General features: G+C 59.7%; 1 protein-coding gene across 3 annotated transcripts in view; it reads right to left on the reverse strand.

Moving 5' to 3' along the window:
- CORO6 (coronin 6) overlaps positions 1-6,800 on the reverse strand; it is a 7,945-nt gene extending 1,145 nt beyond the window's left edge. For 2 of the 3 annotated variants that reach the window (XM_077165388.1, XM_077165387.1), the window contains exons 1-10: positions 6,600-6,800; positions 5,161-5,420; positions 3,608-3,730; positions 3,050-3,179; positions 2,774-2,955; positions 1,528-1,647; positions 1,014-1,118; positions 752-897; positions 345-402; positions 10-240 (exon numbers count right to left, since the gene is read on the reverse strand). In XM_077165388.1, the coding sequence (XP_077021503.1) occupies positions 10-240; positions 345-402; positions 752-897; positions 1,014-1,118; positions 1,528-1,647; positions 2,774-2,955; positions 3,050-3,179; positions 3,608-3,730; positions 5,161-5,358 (1,293 nt within the window). In that variant the 5' untranslated portion in view covers positions 5,359-5,420; positions 6,600-6,800. Of the gene's footprint in view, positions 1-9; positions 241-344; positions 403-751; positions 898-1,013; positions 1,119-1,527; positions 1,648-2,773; positions 2,956-3,049; positions 3,180-3,295; positions 3,588-3,607; positions 3,731-5,160; positions 5,421-6,599 lie in introns of those variants that run through there. The other variant, XM_077165389.1, reaches the window with a different exon arrangement.
- Between the last annotated feature and the right edge of the window lie 2,071 nt (positions 6,801-8,871).

Consider the following 8,871-nt stretch of genomic DNA (forward strand, 5'->3'; position numbering starts at 1 on the left):
GGACCTCACCGACAAGGGGGCGTCGCTGGCGGACTGGCTGCGGCGGGGGCCCGAGGATGGACGCACGTCCAGGATGTTGCGCTTGGTGACGCGGAGCTCGCGGTGCTTGGGGGGCACATAACCGTCCCTCAGCGAGATCAGCACGGGCTCGGCGTCCTGGCCCGACAGCCACTCGTCCGCTTCTAGGGCCGGCTCGGGACCCGGCGTGTCCGGGTACAGGTCGTCCTGGAACAGGTCTGACTGTGGGGACGGGGGTGACGGGTGCACGGGTGTGAAGGGGGCGTCGGGTCTGCTCCGCTCCCTTCTGCCTCCGAGTCCTGCGCCAACCCCTCCCGACCCCTCACCTTGCGAGGCACCGTCATGACGATGGGCTCACATTTTCTTTCGTGCAGTTTGTAAAACCTATAAGGGGGCGGGGTTCAGCACCCCCACATGATCCGACTGCCCGCCCACTTAACGTCTCCTACCTGGGACCGAGGGGAGGCCCACACTTGCTTGCACTTTAAACATTATGGGTCACATATGATGGGGGTGTTTATCATCATTTTACAGATGAGGCAACTCAAACTCGGATAATGTCAGGCTAGGGAGCCTAGGGGCTGGTGTTGGAAATAGGCCCGTTTGATCTCACCCCCATTTCCCTAAACCCATTCTTTTTCAAAGCCTTACGCTATGGGGGAAGCCGCAGTGGCTAAGACCCGAAGGGAGGGGGGACAGAGGCAGACATTTGGGTGGGGCCAAAGCTGCTGACCGGGCAATCTCGCACTTGCTGACGTCCAGGCCCCGCTTGGGCATGAAACCCATGCCCCGCTGCGGCTCCTTGCTGCTGAACGTGTTCAGGTAGTGCACGAAAGGTGGCTCGTCGGTAATCTCAAAGTACCGGATGCTGCTGTCGCCCTGTAAAGCCGGCCCGCTGAACGGCACACCCGGGCGGGGCCCTCCACCTCTCCACCTCTCGGCCAGTCCCCTTCTACCCCCCGCCCCAGCCTGCCTCCCCACCCCTCCTCGAGCACCTTGCCGCACAGGTAGATGATGCTGGAGTCGGAATCGTAGAAGGGCAGTAGGACCCCGTTGCTCGTGTCCATCTCCTGCAGTGCCACTGGCTCTTCGAAGTTGTTCTGCCAGAGCACGGGAGGTGTGACTAGCCCTGCCCCTCCCTCCCACGCCCCCTCTCGGCTTCCTCTTTACGCTCCCCGCCAGTGTGTTCGGTCACTGGACGGCAGGCCCCGCCCCTAGACACCCCTCCCCGCTCTCTGGCACATATACCCCCTAGGCCGCCGCATGCAGTCACAGCAAACCACCCCCAGGGACTCGGCATCACCAGTTGGGGGCACCAGCGAGGTCTCCTTCAGGCGATGCAGCAAAACTGGGCAGAGGGATGGGCTTGGGGGATGGCAGGCGCTGCAAACGGGGCAGCAGCCCCCAACCCTGTCTAGGTGGGCATGCCCCGCGGGGAGGGGAGCGCCTGGCCCCCTTCCCGTGATGCCAGCCCCCGGGGCACACACCCCAAGCCTCCAGCTGCGTTACCGGGTCCCACAGGCCCAGCTCTCGCTGGCTCATGCGGGTGAAGCCCGTGGTGAAGATGTGACCCTGGCGCGTGAAGACGGCCCGCATTGGTCTCATCCCCTCGTGGGCCGCAAACCTCTCCTGGGGGGAGGGGGGAGACAGGGAGGGGCGTCACCCAGCTGTCTGTCCTGGGGAGCCTGAAGGCCGAGCCACCAGCTTGCTGACTTGGGGTGGGGGTGTGGAGAGACAAAAAAGGGGGCCTAAGTACTCAGCTTCCTGGAGGGGCCATGGCTGGCCCCATGCTTGGAAGAGAGAGCGGTGGGCGCGCGTCTCCCAGCAGCTCGTGAGCACTTAAGCGTCCTCAAGGGCTTATCCCTAGAGCCGGGGATGTCTGCCGGCAGGTCGCAGAGAGGCTTTTCCCGGTCGGGAGTTCCCCGCTCCACTTCGGCCCTCCGGCGCGCGGGCCACAGCCTGGGAGGACGCTCCTGGCTGACCCAGCTTAGGAGCGAGCGGGCGCGCCCGGCGCGGCCTGGCCTACCGGGTCCCAGAGCGCGAGTTGCCGCTCACTCATCCTGCTGAAGCCGGTGCTGAGCAGCTTCCCGTTTGCGGTGAAGACGGCCCGCAGCGGACGGGCGCCCTCGTGCGGCCGGGTTCGCTCCTGCTCGCGGGGTTAGTGGGTTAGAGCGCCGGGCGGCCCACGCCCGCCCCCGCCCCGCCGAGGCCGCGCTGGACGCGCGTGCTCCACGCAGACATGCACGCGTCCCGCGCACCCCAGTTTAGATTAAGGGGCGGGAAGCTGCCCCTTATCCCCCACCCAGTGGCCAACAAGGGCGGGAAGGGGTCCTCCGCGAGCCAGTGGCAGGCCCCAGACGCTGGGTGATGGCCTGAGGTGCCGGCTGAGGGCAGAGGGGTCTGGGAGCCCAGCTTTCATGCAGGTTCTGGCTGGAGGATGGAGTTTGCAGCTTCTCCCCTCCTCAATCTCAAAGCAAGTAGCCTTCCTCTGGGCTTCTGAGATGCAGGGGAGGGGGGAGAACAGAAGCAGGGCAGAGAATTGCCAGCTGGGGGTTTACTTAGAGGGCAGGGAGCTGAGGTTACAGATCCTGGGATGAGGAGAGGAGGTCTTTGGGGTTGGGGTGGAGGAGGTGAGAGCTGGGGTCAGGGATTCAGAGGACTGTGTGTATGGTGGGGAGTGGATGGGGTGCCATCACCTGGTCTCTGGGGCAAGCGCTGGGGCTGCACCTGGAGGGTGGCCAGGCCAGGTACTCACCGCCACCACCTTTCCCTTCCGGGGGTCAATGATGCGCAGGGTCTTGTCCTTGCAGGTGGTGGCGAGCAGGCTGCCGTTGCTGTTCCAGCACACGCTGTGGATGATGTCGGGGTGCATGTCGTCCAGGCTCAGGAGCGCCTCTCCAGTGCCCACATTCCAGATGATGATCACATTGTCACCACCTGCCCAAGAGTGGCCAGGCACTGTCACCTGAGCCCTGCCTCTGCCACTTTCCCAGACCTATGGTGGAGACCCTCCACCCCCAGGTCCCCAGACCTGCGCTGAGCAAGACGTTGCGAGCAGTGGGGTGCCAGGAGAGGATGCCCACGCGCTTGGAGTGGCCCTCGAGTGTGATGATGGGTTCCGTGATGTTGCGCACGGGGGTATAGTCTGGGATCTGCCACACCTGGGTAGAAGATAAAGAAATAGGGCAGATTGGGGTGAGGAACCAGCTCTGCCCCCTTCTCTCTCACCTCAACCCTACTGGCTCCCACTGGAAGGAGGGGTAAAATATGGGGTAACCTGTGAAGTGCCTGCCTTGAATCGAGGCAGCTGGGAGCAAGGTGGCATTGCCAGTTCTCTAGAAACCTCTCCATTCACCCCAGCTGTGAAGATCCAGAGCACGGCCCCCTGCTCTTCAGGCCCCAAATTGGTCATGGTTATAATTAGTCCTAAGCAGTGCATCCTGGGATGGAATGAGCATGTAGCTAAAAATAGCCTGCAAGCTGGACAAGGCAGGGCCCTGGGACCCAGCACTTCCTTTACCACCTTCCCCAACACAGGTGAGGCAGCCCTCCCCACCCCATTGTCCAGCAGTGTCCCTGTGGCTCTTACCATGATGGTGGTGTCATCTGAGGCACTGGCGATGATGTTGTCATTGTGCGGGCACCAGTCAATGTCCAGCACAGGGCCAGTGTGCCCGGTGACCAGTGGGTAGTTCTTATCCACTCGCCCTGTCTGTGGGGGTCAAAGGAGATGCAGAGCCATTCTCCTAGAAGTTTTTGTGGGGAGGTTGGAGGGGTGGGCAGTGGACCTATCTCCATCCCAATTCTCTATCTACCTTCTGTCTGCAGAACCACCTCTCTGCACCTCCAACCCTATCTGACTCACTCCCTGCACTTCACTGAAGGCAGATAGAGTTGAAGTCCTTTAATAATAGGGAATCAGACACAGAGTGGTGAAATGACTTGCCCAAGGACACACAGCAAGATATTAGAAGAGCTGAGACTTGAACTGTCAGTCCAGTGCTCTTCCAAAGAAACCCATTTGGTGGAGGCTGTTCTTGGGCCTGCTCCCCCACCCCTGGGATGTCTACGGGAAGCTCCTGGTAGAGGAGGTCAAGGTGAAGTAATGATCAGTGCAGGCCAGACAGCCCTTTCTTAGCCACTGTTGGTAGATCTCTCCTGTCACTGGCTTCACCTTGGGACCACAAACAGCAGGCAATCTTGGAACCTACTCTCCCCAACCCTGAGCTGGGGGCCCATCTATTTTTGGTCTTGACAGGCTGCTTGTGGGGGCTCTGAGCCCTCTGCAGGGGCTGGCATCAGACCAAACTAAGTGGTAGAGGAGAGGGGTGGCTGCATGGTACAGGAATGGCAGTCATACTAGGGGGATGGGGAGGAGAAGGGAAGGCAGCTCTAGCTGAAATTTGAGCCCAGGGGATGGCATCTCTGGATGGTGTCTGCATTATCCCAGGGTGAGTCACTGGCTATTGTCAGGCCTCTTCCTGACCCAGCTACCTGTGGGGCCTCCCCTAACAAGGTGTGGGGGCCAAAATCCATGTCAAGGTCTTGCCTTGGGGTGGCCTTGCTGGGGGTGGACAATGCCAAGGCACTTGAGGCTATTCAACAAGGGTGGCACTTACTGCCCAGCCCTCATTCCTAGGATAGGAAGTCTCCAGCCCTAAGTGTCATGTCCCCTGCCCTCCACTCTCATCCTACCTCAGTAAATCAACCAGAGTGGGGAGGTAGCCAGGGACTCTGGATAGGGCCTGACCCTGTCCTCGCTGTGCTGCTCTGGGGCGTGAGATTAATCAAATGGTCACCCTGGGCTGGGGAGGAGGATCCCCACACCCAGAAGATAAAGGAATGTGGCATCAAGAGAGATGGGAACAGAATCTGCCCAGGCCCTGGCTCTTCTGCATCCCAGCCAGTTCCATCACCAGCTGAGGACAGGCCAGAGAGGGGATGCAGGCCGCTGTAATGCTGCTGCTGAGCGAGGGGAGCAGGGCCTCCCCAACAGTCCTGAAGGATTTGGGAATGGAGCAGCCACGCATATGAAGTGGCAGAGGATCGGAGTTCAAGGTCTGTGAACACGGGCTGCGGGCAGGAGTGCCCAGAGGCCCCAGGCAATGCCCTCCCCACCTGCTTCCTCCCCCCTTCCCTCACCTTGGCCAGAGGCAGGACGATGAAGGCGCCCCCGCCTCCAGCCTCCACAATAATGGCTAGGAACTTGGGGTTGACAGCACAGAACGAGCTGTCCCATGTGACCTTGGACACACGGATGTCTTCGTAGGCCTGGTCTGCCTTCGCCGCCTGCCCAAACACATGGCGGAACTTGCTCTGCCGAACCACACGCCGGCTCATGGCTGGGACAGAGATGGAGGATCTCGGTGTCTAGAAGGGTCTTTGGTTCTCAGTCCTGTGAGCTGTGGGAGGGAGGACAGTAAGAGGTTGGCAGGTGAGGAGGTTAACTGGCCAGGAGTCGGGTATAAATTCATAAAGGGTCTGGTCCTAACAGCTGGGAGCTTTCTCTCCAAGGTGATTCAAGTATGAGAAAGTTCTTTGCCAACTGTAAAGCACTGCTTAATGTGAGGGGCTAGGATTTGGGGTCGACTTCTTAGAGACTCAGGCTGAGGGGACAGTGAGGTCTGACAGGGGTTGAATTCTTCCTGGAAGTCAAAGTATTCTGGGGAGGAGTCTCAATGCCAGGCTGCAGTCCTTCCTGCCAGTGCTGGGTGAGCATCTCTCCAGGGAAGTGGTTGTATCTCCCAGAGGCACCGTCACCAGAGAGGCTGGGGCTGGGATCCTGGCTCGAGGCCAGTTGTGGGCTGTGACTGCAGCCCCCCTAAATCCTGAATTCCCTCTCTCTGGCATAGTTCAGGCAAATGGAAATTTTGCTTTTATTCTAAAGACTTGCCAGCGGAGAAGTTCCTCCAGGAGAGAAGTCAGTTAATTAGAGTCCATCAATTTCCTCCCGTGCTGTTGGAAGGACCCCGTGTAAGGTGAATCTCTCCCACTCCTCTAGCTCCCTGCACTGACTTCTCCAAGAGACCACTATAGGGTCTCCTAGCTTATGCCCACCTTCTTGCTGCCCAGCTTCTCTGCCTGGCCTGGACCTTCCTAGAGAGGCTGTCCTGGAACGGGGTCCTAGACTCCCTGGGACAGACTTGCGGGGGTGGGGAGGGTGAGGTGACTCCTCTCCGGCCTGGTCTTGCGCTAGAAGCTTCCTCAGGGGACGCACCGAGCTCTCCCAAAGCCCCAGCCGCTGACTCCTGCCCCTCCCCAGCCCCGGGCATCCCAGTGCCCTTCACGCCGCCCCCGCGGCCCCAAGGCCCGCGTCCCGGCCTCCCCGCACCCCGGCCTCCCCGCACCCCGGCCTCCCCGCACCCCCTCCGCCTCCTGCCGAGGCACTGCGCTCTGGCGCGCCCAGGTGTCTGCGCCCTCCGGGCCGCGCGCGCTGTCCGGCCAAATATTGACGCCGAGTCAGCCCCGCCCGGAACCGAATCTGGAGGTAGCGGGAGGGGGACACAGACCTCTGCGCCCTCCGGAGACCCCGCCCGCTCCGCAGGCTGCAGCGGGGGCGGGGTGGGGGTAGGGGAGGATACCTGATCCTGAGCGGGCCGGGGGCGCTCACGCTGCAACTCCTTTGCGGAGGGGGCTAGAGGTGCGCTGGGGGCTGAGGGAGCCGTCAGGATGTCCGGGCTGCCTCTTAGGGTGTCCGCGGCGTCTGGGGCCCGGGTGTCCTGCTGCGCACTCCGGCCGCTGCCTGCGGCTCTCCGGGACCCGCCGCCGCTGCAGTCCCAGCTGCCGCTGCCATCAACCTGCGTGGGCGGGGCCACGGCAGGGGGCGGGGACACTCTGGCCCCGCCCCCTCCCAGCGGCGGGAAAGTCGAGCGCCCGGGGCTCCGCGCCGAGCACCCGCCCGCCGGCTTCGGGAAAGCGTCAAAAGTAAGTGTGCGCGTGTGTGCTGGGTGTGCGTTCTTTCCCCGCCCTCCGCCCCTTCGGTGGGCTGCGGAGGCCCAGCTCTCCAGAGGCCGAGCGGGGCTCTGAGAGGGAGACAGTGAGAGAAGCGCGCGGGGCCGCCCCCGGAGCCTGCAGCCGCGAGGTCAGGTGCCCTCGCGCAGCATTCCTGCCGCAATTGCGCTCCCGATTTAGCTCTTTCAGGCAGACCCGGGTTGCGGAGCTGGACGTCCCCGAGGATGCTCCAGGGGAGTTGTCTCAGCCCTCCGATGAAAACCTAGGCTGGCTCAGGGCAGCTGCGAGGATTCCCGACGAGGGGCTGTAAATATTAGTTATCGTTATTTATAGCCAAAGCGACTATTTGAGAACCTATAACGCTGGCACTGTATTAGGGGCGTCACCTCCTTAGAGAGGACTCCATGCAGCAGGGCGGGAGGTGGCCTAAACAGCAAAGGTGGGAAAAAACGAACCCGACTTGACCTCCGGGAACACCAGGTTTAGGGAAAGGGGCTGCAGGGACTCTGGCCAGTCAAATTAAGAGGGGGCAGAGTGGCCAGACGGCTCAGATGTTGGTGCCCAGACCTACTAAAGTCGCCTGAGCCTTGGTGGAGTTAGGGCTGGACTGTGTTCCAGGGAAGCCTACCCCACCCGACCCTCCCACCCCCAGACCCAGGGTTTACAGTATTGACTAGGGTACAGGAGGAGATAAGAAATCTGATCGCAATACAGCCAGCCAATGCCAGACCCTGTAGCTGTCTACCCAAGGCTCGTCCATTGCTTAGATTTCTTCTCTTGGGTCATAGGCCCCAGGAGGGCAGGGTGTGGCCTGCTGCAAGCCTGGAATGAACCTAGCACAGCCCCAGAACAGAGACCAGCCCTGGAGTTGAAGCAGAGGGAAGGTGGTGGGAATGGCCAAAGCCCCCCTACAAGGATCCTTTGTTTCTCAGGAGGAGTCCAGGTTTTTAAAGATTTGAGGTCAAATCTGACAGAATCAGTCTATGTGCTATAGACTTACTTGAAATAATTCATAACTTGGGAGCCATCAGAGTAGATAAGGGCACTGTGATTATGAGGAAAAAACGAGTGACTCAGTTCTTCCTTAATAACAACAGTAGCTCACATTTACTATGTGCATTGTTCTAAGGGCATATATGTATTAAATCTATTCTGGTAACAACTTTCTAAGAGGAACACTAATATTATTCCTGTTTTACAGATGAGGAAACTGAGGCACAAGAGGTTTTAACAAGAGGTTAAAATAAATTGTCCAAGTTTATCCAACTGGTGTGGGATGGAGTTGTGATTCTTACCCAGAATATGAGGCATCTGGGTCCATGCTTTCAGCACCGTGCATGTTTGCCTCTCCTCAAAGGACAGTGCCACTTAATGTAGTAAGGTCTGAGACTGACGGTTATGCTTTGTGGCATGGAGGAAAGTCTGCCTGGACTAATTAGAAGCCTGAAGTTCCAACCCCCACTCAACACTGTATTTTCACAGCTCTCTGGCCTATAAAAGGAAGAGGGCTGAGTCAGATTCTTTCCAATTGCACCGCTTGTTGGCAGAGATAGGATTTGACATGCTGCCTCCTACCCTGAAAAGGCATTTTTCCTCCCCCTTCTTCCCTCCTTTTTAAAGAGAGCTGGAGGCTCCCTTCCAGAGGTAAGAGCCTGGGATTAGAATTCCGTTTTGCCCTCAATTCCATCATCTAGGGTTGGGGGTGCTCTCCAGGTACAGGAGTGGGAGTCACAGGTATTGCTTGGGCTTTGTGTGGCTCAGCCCTGCCCTCTAGTCTTCTTAGGGCTGCCACCTCCTGGCAGAGCTGTGCGTAGGCAGATCCAAGGCATAAAGAACCAAGCAGGGGAAGAAGCCACCAGGGCTTGGTACCTCCTTTTTTATGTTATAACCCCTTCAGTCTGA

The sequence above is a fragment of the Tamandua tetradactyla genome, chromosome 6 (genome assembly GCF_023851605.1).
Source record: "Tamandua tetradactyla isolate mTamTet1 chromosome 6, mTamTet1.pri, whole genome shotgun sequence".
Lineage (NCBI taxonomy): Eukaryota > Metazoa > Chordata > Mammalia > Pilosa > Myrmecophagidae > Tamandua > Tamandua tetradactyla.